Raw genomic sequence first — 14115 nt, 5'->3', positions numbered from 1 at the left:
CAAACTTTATATTATAGTATACACTTATATAATAAATAATATATTATTGTGATTGTTCATAATCTTGAGACTTATTCTTCAGAAACTTAGCTTTGAAACTTGAATGAAAAAACGTGTTCGGGCTGGTTCCGATCCCATCGGCTATTAAAAAAGTTAATATTAAATATAAAGTTGGTAATGATTTTAGTTACCACATGAGTTGGGAGTTGTTTGGTTAAAATATTCAACACAAGCTAATTGAAATTGATATGAGGATTTTAAATCAATTATCGGTTCTATTTGAGTTGCTAAACAAGAATTATTTCTCCAACAAAACTTTAAAACTGCGTAAATTAACTAAATACTAGTAAACTCATACAGTTAAGACCGAATTCTTGTAATAATTGATATAATGATTTCGGATCCAGTTCTTTAAATGGGCAACCATGTGCAGTTCCAGCAACATTTGGCTATAAACAATTAAATGTTAATTTAAAGAAAATTTAGTTGTTATGATATCTATGTAGAATATGTACAGGAGAATTTTTAATCATTCTTGTGCAAGAATAAGGTGGATAACTAGTTCTTTTTCCTTCTTTGCCATATAAATGTCTTATATTATATGCATGCCTGAAAGAAATAAGTGTAAATATAGGTGAATGATAAGTAAATAAAGAAACTCTTTATCAAAATTGTTTGAATCGTTCCACAAAGTACGATTTAATTGTAGTGATTCTTCCATAGTTAATCCACAACCCTAGACATTTATTATCAATTATCTCTGATTACCTTAAGAAAAAGCCATAACTGCTGTCTTCCTTCATGCTTTAAATGGTGATTCTTACTATATGTATTAAATTAAGGCCAATTTAGTGGAAATAATTAATAACAAAACTTACAGTAGGTGTGAAAACATTCTTCTCATGCACGGCGGAAATGTAAACTTGTACACCTTAAAATAGTTAAAGGGGGTTCAATTAAGTATAAAATACCTGATTAATGTTTGATAGTGTTAGTCTTGTATCGTCTGTAAAAGTAATTTTGGAGTAGTCGTTGGCGAGATAGGATTCTGGTAACACTTTCATAAAATCACACAGTCGTTCGTCATTTAATATTATTGAATCCAACATCGATTGATTTTCATTCAAATATTTCATCGATTGTTGTAACTCATTTCTAAATCAAATAGTTCAGAATTATTATTGGTCATAAGTATATATAACCAACTAAGTGTTGTAAAAAATTGCTATAATTATTACCTGAACTTGGTTGATATAACAATGAATAAACTGTTTGGTGGTACGTATGCAACAGAATCTAACGAATTATTGATTTGTCTTAAAAGTACTCTTAATCGACACCAATCTCATTCTCACTAATTGATTTGCATCTGGATAAAATGGCACCTATTCAAAAATTATAAAATAAACACTAGAGTAATAATTGTATGTATTACTTGATAAAGTTTATCTATAGAATTGAAATCAGATCTAAACCTTATAAGGTCAGTAAAATCTATCAATTCCTTAGTCATATGGCGTCCCTTGGTGATAGCTGGATTTTTCACCTATATCTCAATATAGATATATAACTTTATTTTATATAGTTAAGAGTATACGGTAGGATATTTTATTCCTTGATTATGTAGAAATGATTCCAATTTATCAACACCGTCAACTTCCTGGACCTTTACTGATCTCAGTCGCTCGAGCCTTATGTCAAACAATTTGCACTCATTCTTTATAAACCAGTCCGTTTTATCCTTATCACGGCTGAATCTATATAATTCACGTTAGTACTAATATAACTTGGTATATATTATGTGTAAAATGTACGCCATTCTTAGTATAAAATGTGATATAACATCTCTTTGTGCGATATGTATAAATTCGTTTAATTCCTCTTTACTGTATAAAACTTTGGGCAACATCAGATCAAATTCTAGGATTTTATCTTCAATCTCATTCATCCTCTCCACTAATAATTAAATTAGCATAAAATCTCTAATTTACTTGTTTTTTGATCATATTTCAAAGGCTCGAATTCTTTCGATTTATGCGATTTTATCTTCAATTCACTTCTCATATCAATATACTGTAATACTAAAAAACATACAGAATTGGTAGATGTTTATAGACTGACTAAATAAGTAAAATGATCGAATATATGGAAAATGTGTAGAAGAAGTACGTGCTAAACGTTTTGCGGCGATTTCTTGGAAGCTTCTCAAATCGATTTCGCCTGAAAGCGGCGGCTTATTATAAAAGGTTAAAACATGCTTATAACCCTTATAAAAACAATTGAGATAAATCTCATTCTCGTTGTTATTCTCGAATATTATACTCATCTCCACCACTCTTTAAAGACAACGCCAAATAATTAATTATTTCACAAAAAAGAAATTATTATATTAAAATACATAACTACTTTAATAATTTTTGTTATTGTGTAAAAAATTGGATATTGTGTAAAAATTGTGGTAACAGTATATAATATATAATGAAAGTCGAATGCGAAACTGATACTTCTAATTTAACGCCGCCTTCCAAGATAAAAAAAAGTTACAATAATGGGATTGCCGAACAAAAACTTAAAAAAAATGGTAATTTCTCCTCATTTCAGATATTTTTATACTGATTTTACATAATTTAACACAATTCTACAACTATTTGTTTAGGAATCGATGACGATGTTGTCCCTAAACTATCTTATAAATTCAAAGATAAAAATATTAAATTAACTCTCGATCGGCTTTCCGCTACTGGTTACAAAGTATTCTTCTATTTAACATTATTTTATTTATATATATAATTTTATCTATTATCACCGATTTTATTTATTGATGTAAAATTTATTATTTGTTGTTAATTTTTAAAATTTTTATTTTTTGAAAATTCCTTCTAAACTTATTTGCTTACATTGTTTAATTATGGTATTAGGGCTGGTCTTCTGTCTTTTGTACACATTGTGCTTGTTCTGGGAAATGGTATTTTTGCACTATTTTACCATAATTTCAGGTATTACGAAGTTAAAATAAATCAAGATTATAAAAATCTTAAATTTGTCGGTCACGATAATTCCTTTAAACATCACATTAAAGGACATGTTAGGTACTATTTCACTTGTATAACTTTATGTATTATTGATTTAGAGTGGGATATGCCTGTAGATATCAGAGATACGACACACCAGTTGGAATCAACAGTTATGGATTTTCAATTTCTGACATTGATGGGCAGGCTTATTACAATTCAAAAAAGTTCCCCTACGCCATCTCATTCAGTAACTTTTTAGACTATTTAAACTTATAAATATTGCATAATTGAATTCAGGCGTTGGAGATGTGATTGGGTGCTATTTGAGTTTGGAGATTCCGACCACTGATTTCCATGATCCCAGAGGTGATTTAAAACTATACGAATTTCTCAGAGGTACAAAATACTCTAATTTAATCCTAATTATCTATATAACTCCTTATTATAATAGTTAACTATAAATTGTATTTATAGATGGAGTATTATGTGATCCTAAGAATATACCACCATCCAGAACGAATCCCAATTCTTTTACACAATTCTCAATTAACGGACAATTGTACTCTTTTATTACATTTTAACCCAGTTTATGCAATTATTTACTTATTTAACCATATTAATACTTAATTTTGGCTCAGATATGATAAATTGAATATTGACGTATATGATGGGTATTATCACCCAGCAATTTCACTCTATATGGGAGCTTCTATAACAATTAACCTAGGCAATAATTTAAACTATTAATTTAGCTAGTTTTCCAGTAAGAAGCATTAATGTGTGATACAGGTCCCAACTTTGTTCATGAACCACCGGAAGAATTCAAGCCCTGTTGTCTGATGGACAAACCAACTATTAATTAATTTTTTGTAAAAATATTAATAAATTATAAACATAACAACCGTAAGTGTTAAAGTGTGTTAATAACATATTATTTTGTTGGAATCTTGTTAGCTCAGGATTCCTTGGTGTGCTATACACATAGTAATGTATGGTAAAAATAAAGTCGTAAGATCAAGATCTACACTGATTCTTTTGTATTTTTTTAAAAATAAAGCTTAACTATTTTTCTAAACTGATTAATCCTTTATAATTTATTAATTATGATGCTTCTTGGTAAGTAGATCTATGTTGGATCATTTTTTACCAGCCACATAAGAATCTTATTATTATTTTTTGTAAACTAGCTTTAAATAAACTATAAGTAAACTATCTAAAATAAAAATGTCCGGAGTATCGTTCTCAGTAAACGAATCTACTAACAAATATTTGTCAACTATGGTTCCACCAATCAACACTTCATCCAGATGCCGTCCAGTTAGCCTCAATGTGTCTAACATAATGTCAACGAACGAGTATACTACTTATTGCTCCCCCTCCTTTAAGGATTTTAAGGCCAAGAGGGGCTTCCTCTTCAGCGAAATCAAAGGGGATGGGTTTTATCAGGTATTTAAAGATCCAAACACTTATGTTTCCCAAGTTTCAACAGGGAACTATGATCCACAATCTAGTCTTAATTTCTCGTTTGAAGATCTACCGGAAAGGCATAAATTAATCAAGCCAAACATTCACAAGTTTAGGCTTTACACTCTCAATACCGAGCAACCTGGCGCTAAGGAGGAAAAACCTGATTTCAAATTAATGCTTGATTCTGACATAAAAGCCGAAATTGACGATAATTTGTACAGCATAATTTTAAAAAAAGATTTGCACATGGTGGAGTATGATGGAAGACTGTACTGGCGTTACGTTGATGATAAATTAAATGGTCACCCTAGATGTATATTTTTCACGAATAAAAATAATTTTATGACACTGTTATTCTCAAATGGAGTTAGAAAGAATATTTTTATTGACACAAACCCATTAAAACTTTACAAGTTAGTTACGAAATCTGGAAACACCCGTGAAACCTCAAAAACTCTTGGAAAATCCTCTGGAATCGATCCTCTTAGGACTAGTTCTCTCTACACCATTTCCGACAACTCAGTTGAAATCACCTCTGCCAACTTCCCTGATTGTGTTGACAGTGGAAATGCGGACACTGATCAGAACATGTCATTAATGGGTTCAGATGATTATATTGTATCTAAGACTTGTAGTAATTGCAGATTGTATAGAATGAAGCCTGGAGTGCCTTGTTGTATGTGTAAATATCACAATAACGCCCTTTATACTCACAAAGAAGGTGATCCCTTACCCGATTATGTGCTATGTGACTATCTGAAGGATGAAGTTCAAATCAAGTGTAAGGATCAAATTCACTTATTTAGTGAAAGAAACGACATGACTTTGGTGACAAAATCACTTACTATTCCCAACATCACGTTATACTCCTCTGACACCAAACAAGTATTATCTGACCAGGATTATTACTTACAAGTCATTTTCATGAATTCTTTCAATTATTTAATAAACCAAGGAGTAAATTGTGGGTTGGTTGAAATTGAGGGGAAAAAGATTTGGAGTCACAAGCAGGGCGCTCCTTTCCCTTACTGTTTAACCTATCACACTGAATTTAATGAGTTTCGCATTTGTTTCCACGATGGGTATGCTCTGTTTACTCAGACTGACGGTAAGTGGGTTCTCACATCAGCCTCAGACAACATTCGTCCTCATCTTTAATTTATTTTACAATCCATTTACTTGTATAATTTATCATAGATTAGTAGTGGAATATTTTTTACCCCAATATCAACATCTATTGAATAATTTATTGAAAAATACTGCGAATCTTAATTGTTTAAAAAATTTATTTGTTATTTTACTTGACCTTTCACACCAGTAACACAATGCGTTCCACACAGTCATGCCCGTTGTGGGCCAGTGTGCGTGGTCGTGGCTCTTATATTTTATAATGTAACCCTCTGAATAAAGAGCAAGGAAGACCATCAAGAATGCGCCTACTAGCTGAGCTATCACTGTATATTCAGCTCCATTACCTATCATACCAGCAAATCCTACAGCTAGTGAGATCTCATGACACATATAAAATATGATAGTGAGTGCGGTGGACATCTTAGGTTGATTAACAATGGAACGAGATAAATTGGAATCTCTATAGTGAATAGAATAAATGAATATATAGGCTAGAATGATCATAAGAGGAACCACGAGATCAAAGACTTGCCAGAATGCACCAGTGCCTTGACCAAAGTTATCACCATCCCATCCACATGCTGGTGACCGAGGATCACCAAATGCAGTACTAGTTTTCCTTAGTACAGCAACAATCAATGGTGGAAATATGGTAGCAATGAGGAGTACCATCTCGATTTTATCAATGAGATAGAATGGTACAATCATACCAGGTGCAATACCAGGATAAATAGCATAAACTAGACCCATACCAACTAGGACAATCAGTAATGGAGCGGCCAAAGATGGCTGGGCATTAGTACTACCAAAACCAAATGTAAATATGTGACCATAGGGAGCAGTACCACCACCAGCTTTTGTAGTATCTTTGAAGATTCCGTATCCTACTGTCCAGACAGCAGCTGCTACAAAGGATATTATGATGGCAACCCAAATATCAATGTAGACAAGTAGGTAGTCAGAGTTCCATTTCCTTCTATTACCAAAAGCCAAAGTTGCCAAATAATGTATGAATGAGGTTAGTGCTGGAAAACAGTTTTCACCAGCAATATAGATAGGAATATAATTAAAGTCCACAGCATAAACCATTGGATTACTGATACCAAAAACAAAACCGGATATTGCGATAATCCAATAGAAACGAGTTAAATAACCTTCCTCACCACCACCACGATATACAATCAATAAAATGACATATGTGGCAAAGTTTAACCACTGAGCAATAATGGAAGGAATTATGATCCAGTGGAACTTATGTTCTCTGGCAGGTTTGAGGTCGCTGCCGCTGGATATGTGTAGATTACCAGCGTGTTTGGGATTGCCGTAGTCGGGGCCGCCGTCGCTTTTGAGATTATAGTGTTGATTGTAGTCATAATAGTGCCAGTATCCTTTAAGACATAGGTCTATTGCGTCAGTAAGTATGAAACCTGGTAGACACCAAAGTTCCAGAGAACTGGCCATTCTTCTGACAAAGACACTAAATAGATTCTCAGGTAACTTGAATCTAATAAGTGCATATGGAGCAGAACTATATGAAAGTCGAATATTAAGCATCATAGCTAAACCGGCAAGAATATAAGCAGACATGAGTAACCAACAGCCATCACCCATACCAGGATCATCACCAGCATTCTTACCGGCATGCTTATCACATACAGGACAATTCGGCATTGTTTAGAAACAACTAACAGCAGTGATCTAGATTGTACAAGACTACTGTAGTAAGAGTGGCCTTTAACGTACTTCTAGATGTTACTCCTAGATGTTATTACTATATTACAGAAATATTACTTAAAATAACAGTATCCATCAGAACAAACATTAAACTATATCATAATAAAAACATTGAGAAGAAAACCAAATAATCCCAATTAACTACCACATTCAATTTGGTCACTCTATAATGCAAAGAATAAATAAATATTGCTGCAAGAGATATCTTAAGGATAATCATGACATCAATGAAATGCCAGAACGTATTATAGGTATCAGCACGAGTGGTGTCTTGGGCTGCGTCAGTCAGGTGATAGTGCCTCCACCCTCCAAATGGTTTTGTTGTACGTCCTGGTGTTTCGTATTGGTTTGCGGATTTAGGTGAATACGGCTGAGTAGCAGGGACTCTGATTAGTGTGGAAACAATGACCGGAGGAAATATTGTAGCAATGAGGAGTACCATCTCGATTTTATCAATGAGATAGAATGGTACAATCATACCAGGTGCAATACCAGGATAAATAGCATAAACTAGACCCATACCAACAATAACCATAAGTGCAGGAGAAACTATTTCTGGGTGAGGTTTATCGTTAGGATCATACTGATCGGAAGGGAGTATATGCCAGAGTTGTCGGGCATGACGACCATTGTCATCAGAATCTTTGAGACTATTGTATTTGGTACTAGCGGTTAGACGACCGCTGCTGCTGCTGCCGCCGGAGCTGAAATTGGTTGCTTCAGCTTGACCGTCAGGACGTAGTAGGTTATGAAGTCACACCACATATTCAGGATGGAAGGAACAATGATGCAGTTGAACTTGATCCATTTGGTATGGATGAGCTTTTCTTCATCAGTGTTGTCTTTGAGCTTAGCAGGGAAGCTGTTGTCGTAGGTGGCCTTTTCTGTTGTACAGAGTTTCATGGCCATATCCACAATATTACCAACGGCAATGCTAGGCAGACACCAAAGCTCTAGCGCACTAGCAATTCTTCTAACAAATACACTGAAAAGATTCTCAGGTAACTTAAACCTTAACAAGGCAAATGGTGCAGCACTGTATGAAAGCCTAATATTAAGCATCATAGCTAGACCAGCAAACATGTAAGCCACAATCTGTAGAGCTTTGTCATCATCATCTGGCTTATAATTCTTAGTAGGATTAGGATCAGCAGCAGAAGTAGTCATTGTTGCGATTTAGTGATAGTGATAGTAACTGAGCTATTCCTCAGGTGAGTTGTCTTTAAGGGCTAGCACTGAACTATAATCCTTTAGGTAATAACTGGTCCATTATAATACATAACAGTAATAATACATAAAATCAGAATATCCATAACAAAAGCTAATGTCTATCACAACCTATACACTATTACATTTTCAATATACTAAGTAAATTCAAGGTCAAACAAACCGTAAATAAACAATAAACTATTAGATTAGTTGTTCCAATCTATGAACTTAGTGAACGAGTTTACACAATTTAAAATTGGTTGGAAAACAGAATAGTGTATTAATATGCAAATTAACCTGTTGAAACTCAACTCAGGCCACATCTCCTTCACAAAATAAAAACAAGTATATTCAGAACACTACACAATTTTATACTATTAAATTTACACTGAAATATTAATAAATAGCTGATAAAAGTGAGTAAACTGTTAAGGTACTTGGTAGATGAGAAAATCAGATAATCTTGATTCACCGGAAGTTCTAATGAGTAGATTTGGAGGTGTGAAATCACCAGTGTATAAATTTCTATAATATTGCTCTTTTAGACTCTTAAAATCACTGGAATTAGTATCATTTTTTGGGTTAATTTTGTTTAGAGCGTTGATAATTTCATTTCTACCGCCGTATGAGGCACACAAGTTTAACGTCATCCTGTGTTAATTAGATGCTTAAATAGAGTTTTACTTGTTGTAATGATTAGTTTTCGACTGAACATCGTTTAAAATCTGTTTTATATCTTGGCCTAAAAATGAGAAATCACCACAAAACCTTATTCGACATCCTATTCTTTCACACAATTCCCTAACAAGCTATTTGAGACATCTAACATTGAAAAAGATAAAAATACCAAAAATATAATATTAGCAGTTGACTAATGAAAATATCTATTTAGTTATAATGAAATAATAAATACTCAAGTTGAGATTTAGGGCCTGAAGGGTCAACAAAAAGATTGAGTAGGTCTGAGATTTCCTTCCGAGTCCTGCTAAAGTTTAACAGAGAGAAGGCAAATATCGTTATCACCTTCAATCCAACCAGGCTACTAAACTCCAGTATCTAGAACAAATTATTAATCAAACTATATATAAATAAACTATGTGTATATTTGAGTGTTTGTACTTCTAGGAGTTTATTGAAGCCGTTTAGATGTCCCTGGGATTGTTGCAAGTTGAGATTCTTTGCGTACCTTCTGTTCCCATCCATTATCAGGGCCATGTGGTCCACCTTAAGCATCGGCTTCATAACGAATATCATGTACTCCTGGAATCTACATCGTATGTGTAAACCATTAGTTACCCGGTAAGTTTCATCCTTTAAATCTTGCACAATTTAATTTCACATTTTCCAATAATTTACACTATAATTTACTTATTTATTAATGTATTCGATATTTGTTAATTTTTGCGATATCTTGAGAAATTACCCTATATCAAGAATTGAGATTCCACACCTTCTACCAATTACTCAAAATTATTATCCTCCTAACCTAATAATATTGTATTGATGAATATAAAATTTATGATTCTATTCAAATTTATTTGTATAATGAATGTATGAAATATATTGAGGAATTTTACAGGTTATAGTTCAGTGTGGATATCTTCGACGAATCCGCCGTTTTGCGTAACAAACTCTCTTAGGCCTTCGGCTGTGCGTTCTCCTGCGAACTTTACCGGGACTCGCTCGCCTGCCTTGAAATAGAGTAGAGTCGGGAAGGAGTCCCAGTTGACCTCCTCCATGCTCGACTCGTTTGCATCGCCGTTGAAGGTGGCAACGATCAGAGAGTCGTTGTCCTTGTTCACTGTTGCGAACTCTTGGTACACTGGCAAGAAGTTCTTGCAGTGTTGGCAATGCGGTGCGTGGATCATCAAAAGTACGTTCTTCTTTAAGTCAAACAACTTCTCTAGTGTGTTTCCAACTACAACTTTAACTGGCCCATCGTTATCCTTTGGTTCTTCCTCACTTCTTACTGATTTTGGCACCAATCCTACCTTCACATCGTGGTAGAATTCGAGCAGTGAGTCGAACGTCTCAAAATTATACGACTTTGTTCCTTTCACTGATTCTACAAATTATTTATTTTTATTTTTATTTATTTTAACTAAATTAACTATGTTTTGTCATAAATAATAACTATTTTCCAATAATATACCTTCAGCATTTGGTTGTAATAAATAACGGCCTGTGGGTGTCTGGTATGCAACTGCGGGCAGTTGGGTGAGTAAAAACACCTCCTTTATTGTTCCAAACTTCTCTGAATCAACCCAGACGAAGGTGCTTTTGTGACGGAGTACTCTTGCCACCTTTGTGAAAACGTCCTTATATTTGTCGTAGTCTGACTTTGTTCCGCAGAACCAGACCAAATCCATGCCAGAGGTTATGAACCTCATGTAGTTTTCCTGGTCAATTTCTGCAAATAGTGGTAAGGTTTCCCTGGAGAGAAACTTCTCAAGTTCTTCTTCGGTGCTTCCTTCAAATAATGTATAACCTTCTGAGGGCTGATGTACTACAAATTCTTCTTTAGGTTCTCTTTTCTTATACTCTTCTTCTTGCCTACTCAAGGCTTCTGTTAGTTCCTTCAAATCACTATGTTTTTGGGAAAACTCTTTCCACTTTGACCACTCTTCAGTTGAACGCCACTTGTTCCAGACACTTTTGTCCTTGCGGCTGTGTGGCAGGTTGTAGAAACCAAAGTATGAGCGATACTTATCAGATTCCTTAACGAATTTGAGGAAGAGTGGTGAGACTGATCCTGAGTCAAGATCTGACAAAGTGTAGTCTGAATATGAGACAACAAAAACTTTGTCCAATGGCAACTCTGAAGCGTCTTCCACAAACTTGACTCCGGGTGTCGACAACTCCTTAACCCACGACACTAACCCACTCGCCTATAATTAATTATACACTTTATATTATTTATTTATATATAAATATAATTATGGTTTGTTTTTAAATCACTAATAGTATTTATATTATTAATTTGAAACTAACATCTCTTGAGCCTGGATATTCAATTTCTGTTCCGCTTTTAAAGAAATAGAGTGTTGGAAAGCCTCTGACATTGAAGCGTTCCATGAGATTCACGCCCTCTTCGTTCCTGACCTTCGCAAAGACGACATCCGAGTTCTCATCTTTAAGCATCTTAGCTGCCTTTGAATATTCCGGAGCCAAATTCTTACAATGTACACACCTAAAAGTCATACCAGTTAACTTGTATTACTACACTCACAAACATATAATTTAACTATATATAAGGCCCAGTATCCAAGAAGGACTGTAAAACATACCAGTCAGCGTAGAATTTGACCATAACCAACTTATTTTCGGCCAGGAATTTATCGAAGGTATCATCAGTCAGGACTTTAACTTCATCTGCTTCACTTTTGGCTTCACAAAACGGATTCGATCCGTACAAAAAGGATCCAGAATTGAACAAAATTAATAAACAAATGAAAATATGAATTATATCCCTGAACTTCCCCATTTTAAGTTTTATAAATCTAGGTTATTTTAAATTGTGTTTATATTAATTGCAATGTTTATGGGTTTTTTGAAAAAAATTTATCATATAATAATATTATCATCAATTCTGTATAATCTGGAAAATGTAAGCTGAAAATATTCTCGTAGTAAATAAATAATAGCCTGGAGGATGTTATTATTAGTGTTAATATGGGGGTTGAAAGAATCTTATTCCATGGTACACTAGTCATTATTGGCACACATTTGATTTATTTTCCACTACACAACACTAACCTATTGTGTAGTTTATTAATTTTAAGATTTTTCATCAAAAACTTCATTGGCACCTAATTTGTCTAATTATTTTAAACTATTTATTATTTAGTTTTCATTATTTATTATTTATTTTATACTTTTTACTCAGCTTTCTTAATTTTCTACAAAATTTCATGGTTTATTTTAATAATTATACTACACATTAATTATGTACTAAATGAATAAAGTGATAGATGTTCAACTTGATAAAAACGATGAGCTAGGTGATAATTTAGAGAAAATTTGTACCTTAAAATCTTTTAAAAATATAAGAAACGTTGTTCAAAACTGTGAAGATAAGTTAATAATTAGATACTATAAAGAAAGTAGCCTAATAATCAACAATGACGAGGGTGAGGAGGTGGTTTTGAGTAAATTTTATATACTTTTTGACCCTCAAATTTCCATCATTCTGAACATTTTAAACGAAGATTGGGTCAATTATTTAATTAATTTCGACAATAATCGTTGGGTAAACTCACAAACTTCTATCGGTTCTACACATTCTCTTCCCGTATCATTTCACTTATTTCACCTTAAACAGATAAATACTATAAAATTATTGCCAGTTATCTCTTTTGACTAGTATATCAACTTACACAACTAGTTACACCTTTAGAGGAAATTATAACCAATGTTTAGGAAGAATATAAAACGTTGGTCAGTAGAACTCGTAAGAGTAAGAGTATAATTTTTGAGCATTATGAGGATGAGGTGATAAGTAAAGTTGAGGAGCGTGTCGCACTGGTGGCTGGAATTGACGTCAAGTACCTTGAAAAACTTGTGATGGTTAAGTATACGCCTGGTGACTATTTCAAGGAACACCACGACGGCTCGTTTAGATCACACACTCTTTTACTCTACCTCAATAGTATCATTTATTTATCTCAAAAGCAACTTTCTCCATGTTACAGAGTTACATATAGTATCACTATTAATAATGAATGAATAGATGTTGAAGGAGGCGAAACTGTGTTTCCTGAGATTGGAATAGGGTTAAGTCCCATTGCAAACAGCGGTGTTTTGTGGAGAAATGTCACGGATTCAGGCGAGATGGACGAGAGGTTGATCCATGCTGGAACAACTCCAACTTCAGGCACCAAATATGTGGTCAACTGCTTCTTCAATAAATTACCAATACGCTCCTATTAATCTCGACAACTCGGGTTTAAAATAGCTAGTAGAGTATTTGTGTAAAAAATTAGTATATTACTGGTTTTATGGGCAACGCTTCAATGCCAGACATGCTTCTATCAACGTCAACATCGACTTCTCCAACCAGTACACTAAATTTAAAAAATTTATAATTTGAATAAATAAAGTAATATATATACGGTACATGTTATCGCCGCGTAAAAGGTAGATTCCAAGCTCCAATTCCTCTACTGGCGCGTCGGGGTGATAAACTCGCTCCAAACAGTTGTACAGTACCAGATTCGTCAGTTGGTCAAACCCCTTCAGTACACCGACAAACACCCTACCATCAACGGATATAACAAATACACTACCTAAACACTAATTACAGGAATTTCATTATTTTTATTATATTTTTAATATGGTATTTATTAAATTTAAACAAATATTAGGAATTGAGTAAAAAATGTGTAAAATAGTGATATGGAGGTACATTCAATAAATTGCTCCAGAATAGGGGCCATTATAGTATATAATATGGCACATTGAGTGGTTAATTAACTTATGTAAAATGAAAATAAAATAATGTAAATGACTATTGTTATTAAAAATGTTAACACAATAATTAAAATAGTGTTCTTCTATTATT

General features: G+C 33.6%; 9 protein-coding genes across 9 annotated transcripts, besides 20 other annotated features; 3 read left to right on the top strand and 6 right to left on the bottom strand.

Annotated features, from left to right (window-relative positions):
- Positions 1 to 43: 43 nt before the first annotated feature.
- On the bottom strand, positions 44 to 2326 carry TA04485 (DNA primase large subunit, putative; the record flags this gene model as incomplete). Its single annotated transcript, XM_950018.1, has 15 exons — positions 44 to 141; positions 192 to 287; positions 359 to 449; positions 516 to 609; positions 697 to 736; positions 768 to 823; positions 879 to 931; positions 972 to 1155; positions 1239 to 1296; positions 1328 to 1385; positions 1412 to 1546; positions 1598 to 1751; positions 1788 to 1956; positions 1992 to 2081; positions 2170 to 2326. 15 exons carry the CDS (start codon positions 2324 to 2326, stop codon positions 44 to 46), a joined length of 1533 nt encoding a protein of 510 aa, XP_955111.1.
- A 152-nt stretch (positions 2327 to 2478) lies between these two features.
- On the top strand, positions 2479 to 3290 carry TA04475 (uncharacterized protein; the record flags this gene model as incomplete). The annotated part of the gene is made up of 5 exons (XM_950017.1): positions 2479 to 2581; positions 2657 to 2751; positions 2919 to 2965; positions 2997 to 3089; positions 3131 to 3290. The coding sequence occupies 5 exons, from the start codon at positions 2479 to 2481 to the stop codon at positions 3288 to 3290; spliced, it is 498 nt and encodes a 165-aa protein (XP_955110.1).
- Positions 3291 to 4238: 948 nt separating this feature from the next.
- On the top strand, positions 4239 to 5639 carry TA04470 (uncharacterized protein; the record flags this gene model as incomplete). The annotated part of the gene is made up of 1 exon (XM_950016.1): positions 4239 to 5639. The coding sequence occupies one exon, from the start codon at positions 4239 to 4241 to the stop codon at positions 5637 to 5639; it is 1401 nt and encodes a 466-aa protein (XP_955109.1).
- Positions 5640 to 5708: 69 nt separating this feature from the next.
- On the bottom strand, positions 5709 to 7283 carry TA04465 (Tpr-related protein family member, putative; the record flags this gene model as incomplete). Its single annotated transcript, XM_950015.1, has 1 exon — positions 5709 to 7283. One exon carries the CDS (start codon positions 7281 to 7283, stop codon positions 5709 to 5711), a length of 1575 nt encoding a protein of 524 aa, XP_955108.1.
- Positions 5874 to 5942: a sequence feature (11 probable transmembrane helices predicted for TA04465 by TMHMM2.0 at aa 26-48, 77-99, 143-165, 177-199, 204-226, 239-261, 297-319, 332-350, 379-401, 421-443 and 448-470).
- Positions 5955 to 6023: a sequence feature (11 probable transmembrane helices predicted for TA04465 by TMHMM2.0 at aa 26-48, 77-99, 143-165, 177-199, 204-226, 239-261, 297-319, 332-350, 379-401, 421-443 and 448-470).
- Positions 6081 to 6149: a sequence feature (11 probable transmembrane helices predicted for TA04465 by TMHMM2.0 at aa 26-48, 77-99, 143-165, 177-199, 204-226, 239-261, 297-319, 332-350, 379-401, 421-443 and 448-470).
- Positions 6234 to 6290: a sequence feature (11 probable transmembrane helices predicted for TA04465 by TMHMM2.0 at aa 26-48, 77-99, 143-165, 177-199, 204-226, 239-261, 297-319, 332-350, 379-401, 421-443 and 448-470).
- Positions 6327 to 6395: a sequence feature (11 probable transmembrane helices predicted for TA04465 by TMHMM2.0 at aa 26-48, 77-99, 143-165, 177-199, 204-226, 239-261, 297-319, 332-350, 379-401, 421-443 and 448-470).
- Positions 6501 to 6569: a sequence feature (11 probable transmembrane helices predicted for TA04465 by TMHMM2.0 at aa 26-48, 77-99, 143-165, 177-199, 204-226, 239-261, 297-319, 332-350, 379-401, 421-443 and 448-470).
- Positions 6606 to 6674: a sequence feature (11 probable transmembrane helices predicted for TA04465 by TMHMM2.0 at aa 26-48, 77-99, 143-165, 177-199, 204-226, 239-261, 297-319, 332-350, 379-401, 421-443 and 448-470).
- Positions 6687 to 6755: a sequence feature (11 probable transmembrane helices predicted for TA04465 by TMHMM2.0 at aa 26-48, 77-99, 143-165, 177-199, 204-226, 239-261, 297-319, 332-350, 379-401, 421-443 and 448-470).
- Positions 6789 to 6857: a sequence feature (11 probable transmembrane helices predicted for TA04465 by TMHMM2.0 at aa 26-48, 77-99, 143-165, 177-199, 204-226, 239-261, 297-319, 332-350, 379-401, 421-443 and 448-470).
- Positions 6987 to 7055: a sequence feature (11 probable transmembrane helices predicted for TA04465 by TMHMM2.0 at aa 26-48, 77-99, 143-165, 177-199, 204-226, 239-261, 297-319, 332-350, 379-401, 421-443 and 448-470).
- Positions 7140 to 7208: a sequence feature (11 probable transmembrane helices predicted for TA04465 by TMHMM2.0 at aa 26-48, 77-99, 143-165, 177-199, 204-226, 239-261, 297-319, 332-350, 379-401, 421-443 and 448-470).
- A 160-nt stretch (positions 7284 to 7443) lies between the features above and the next one.
- Positions 7444 to 8513, bottom strand: TA04460 (Tpr-related protein family member, putative; the record flags this gene model as incomplete). The annotated part of the gene is made up of 2 exons (XM_950014.1): positions 7444 to 8050; positions 8107 to 8513. The coding sequence occupies 2 exons, from the start codon at positions 8511 to 8513 to the stop codon at positions 7444 to 7446; spliced, it is 1014 nt and encodes a 337-aa protein (XP_955107.1).
- Positions 7519 to 7587: a sequence feature (4 probable transmembrane helices predicted for TA04460 by TMHMM2.0 at aa 22-44, 187-209, 224-246 and 291-313).
- Positions 7720 to 7788: a sequence feature (4 probable transmembrane helices predicted for TA04460 by TMHMM2.0 at aa 22-44, 187-209, 224-246 and 291-313).
- Positions 7831 to 7899: a sequence feature (4 probable transmembrane helices predicted for TA04460 by TMHMM2.0 at aa 22-44, 187-209, 224-246 and 291-313).
- Positions 8382 to 8450: a sequence feature (4 probable transmembrane helices predicted for TA04460 by TMHMM2.0 at aa 22-44, 187-209, 224-246 and 291-313).
- Positions 8514 to 8983: 470 nt separating the features above from the next.
- On the bottom strand, positions 8984 to 9809 carry TA04455 (dehydrodolichyl diphosphate synthase, putative; the record flags this gene model as incomplete). Its single annotated transcript, XM_950013.1, has 4 exons — positions 8984 to 9206; positions 9240 to 9356; positions 9469 to 9611; positions 9675 to 9809. 4 exons carry the CDS (start codon positions 9807 to 9809, stop codon positions 8984 to 8986), a joined length of 618 nt encoding a protein of 205 aa, XP_955106.1.
- Positions 9810 to 10135: 326 nt separating this feature from the next.
- Positions 10136 to 12039, bottom strand: TA04450 (protein disulfide isomerase, putative; the record flags this gene model as incomplete). Its single annotated transcript, XM_950012.1, has 4 exons — positions 10136 to 10620; positions 10708 to 11443; positions 11547 to 11745; positions 11843 to 12039. The coding sequence occupies 4 exons, from the start codon at positions 12037 to 12039 to the stop codon at positions 10136 to 10138; spliced, it is 1617 nt and encodes a 538-aa protein (XP_955105.1).
- Positions 11962 to 12021: a sequence feature (1 probable transmembrane helix predicted for TA04450 by TMHMM2.0 at aa 7-26).
- Positions 11962 to 12039: a sequence feature (Signal peptide predicted for TA04450 by SignalP 2.0 HMM (Signal peptide probability 0.785, signal anchor probability 0.190) with cleavage site probability 0.384 between residues 26 and 27).
- Positions 12040 to 12510: 471 nt separating this feature from the next.
- On the top strand, positions 12511 to 13484 carry TA04445 (uncharacterized protein; the record flags this gene model as incomplete). The annotated part of the gene is made up of 3 exons (XM_950011.1): positions 12511 to 12846; positions 12975 to 13257; positions 13285 to 13484. The coding sequence occupies 3 exons, from the start codon at positions 12511 to 12513 to the stop codon at positions 13482 to 13484; spliced, it is 819 nt and encodes a 272-aa protein (XP_955104.1).
- Positions 13485 to 13550: 66 nt separating this feature from the next.
- On the bottom strand, positions 13551 to 13961 carry TA04440 (U6 snRNA-associated Sm-like protein, putative; the record flags this gene model as incomplete). Its single annotated transcript, XM_950010.1, has 2 exons — positions 13551 to 13840; positions 13910 to 13961. 2 exons carry the CDS (start codon positions 13959 to 13961, stop codon positions 13551 to 13553), a joined length of 342 nt encoding a protein of 113 aa, XP_955103.1.
- Positions 13605 to 13673: a sequence feature (2 probable transmembrane helices predicted for TA04440 by TMHMM2.0 at aa 7-29 and 74-96).
- Positions 13806 to 13840: a sequence feature (2 probable transmembrane helices predicted for TA04440 by TMHMM2.0 at aa 7-29 and 74-96).
- Positions 13910 to 13943: a sequence feature (2 probable transmembrane helices predicted for TA04440 by TMHMM2.0 at aa 7-29 and 74-96).
- Positions 13962 to 14115: the final 154 nt, after the last annotated feature.

Source organism: Theileria annulata, chromosome 3 (assembly GCF_000003225.4).
Source record: "Theileria annulata chromosome 3, complete sequence, *** SEQUENCING IN PROGRESS ***".
NCBI classification, from domain to species: domain Eukaryota; phylum Apicomplexa; class Aconoidasida; order Piroplasmida; family Theileriidae; genus Theileria; species Theileria annulata.
This window is presented reverse-complemented; position numbering and strand designations above follow the sequence as displayed.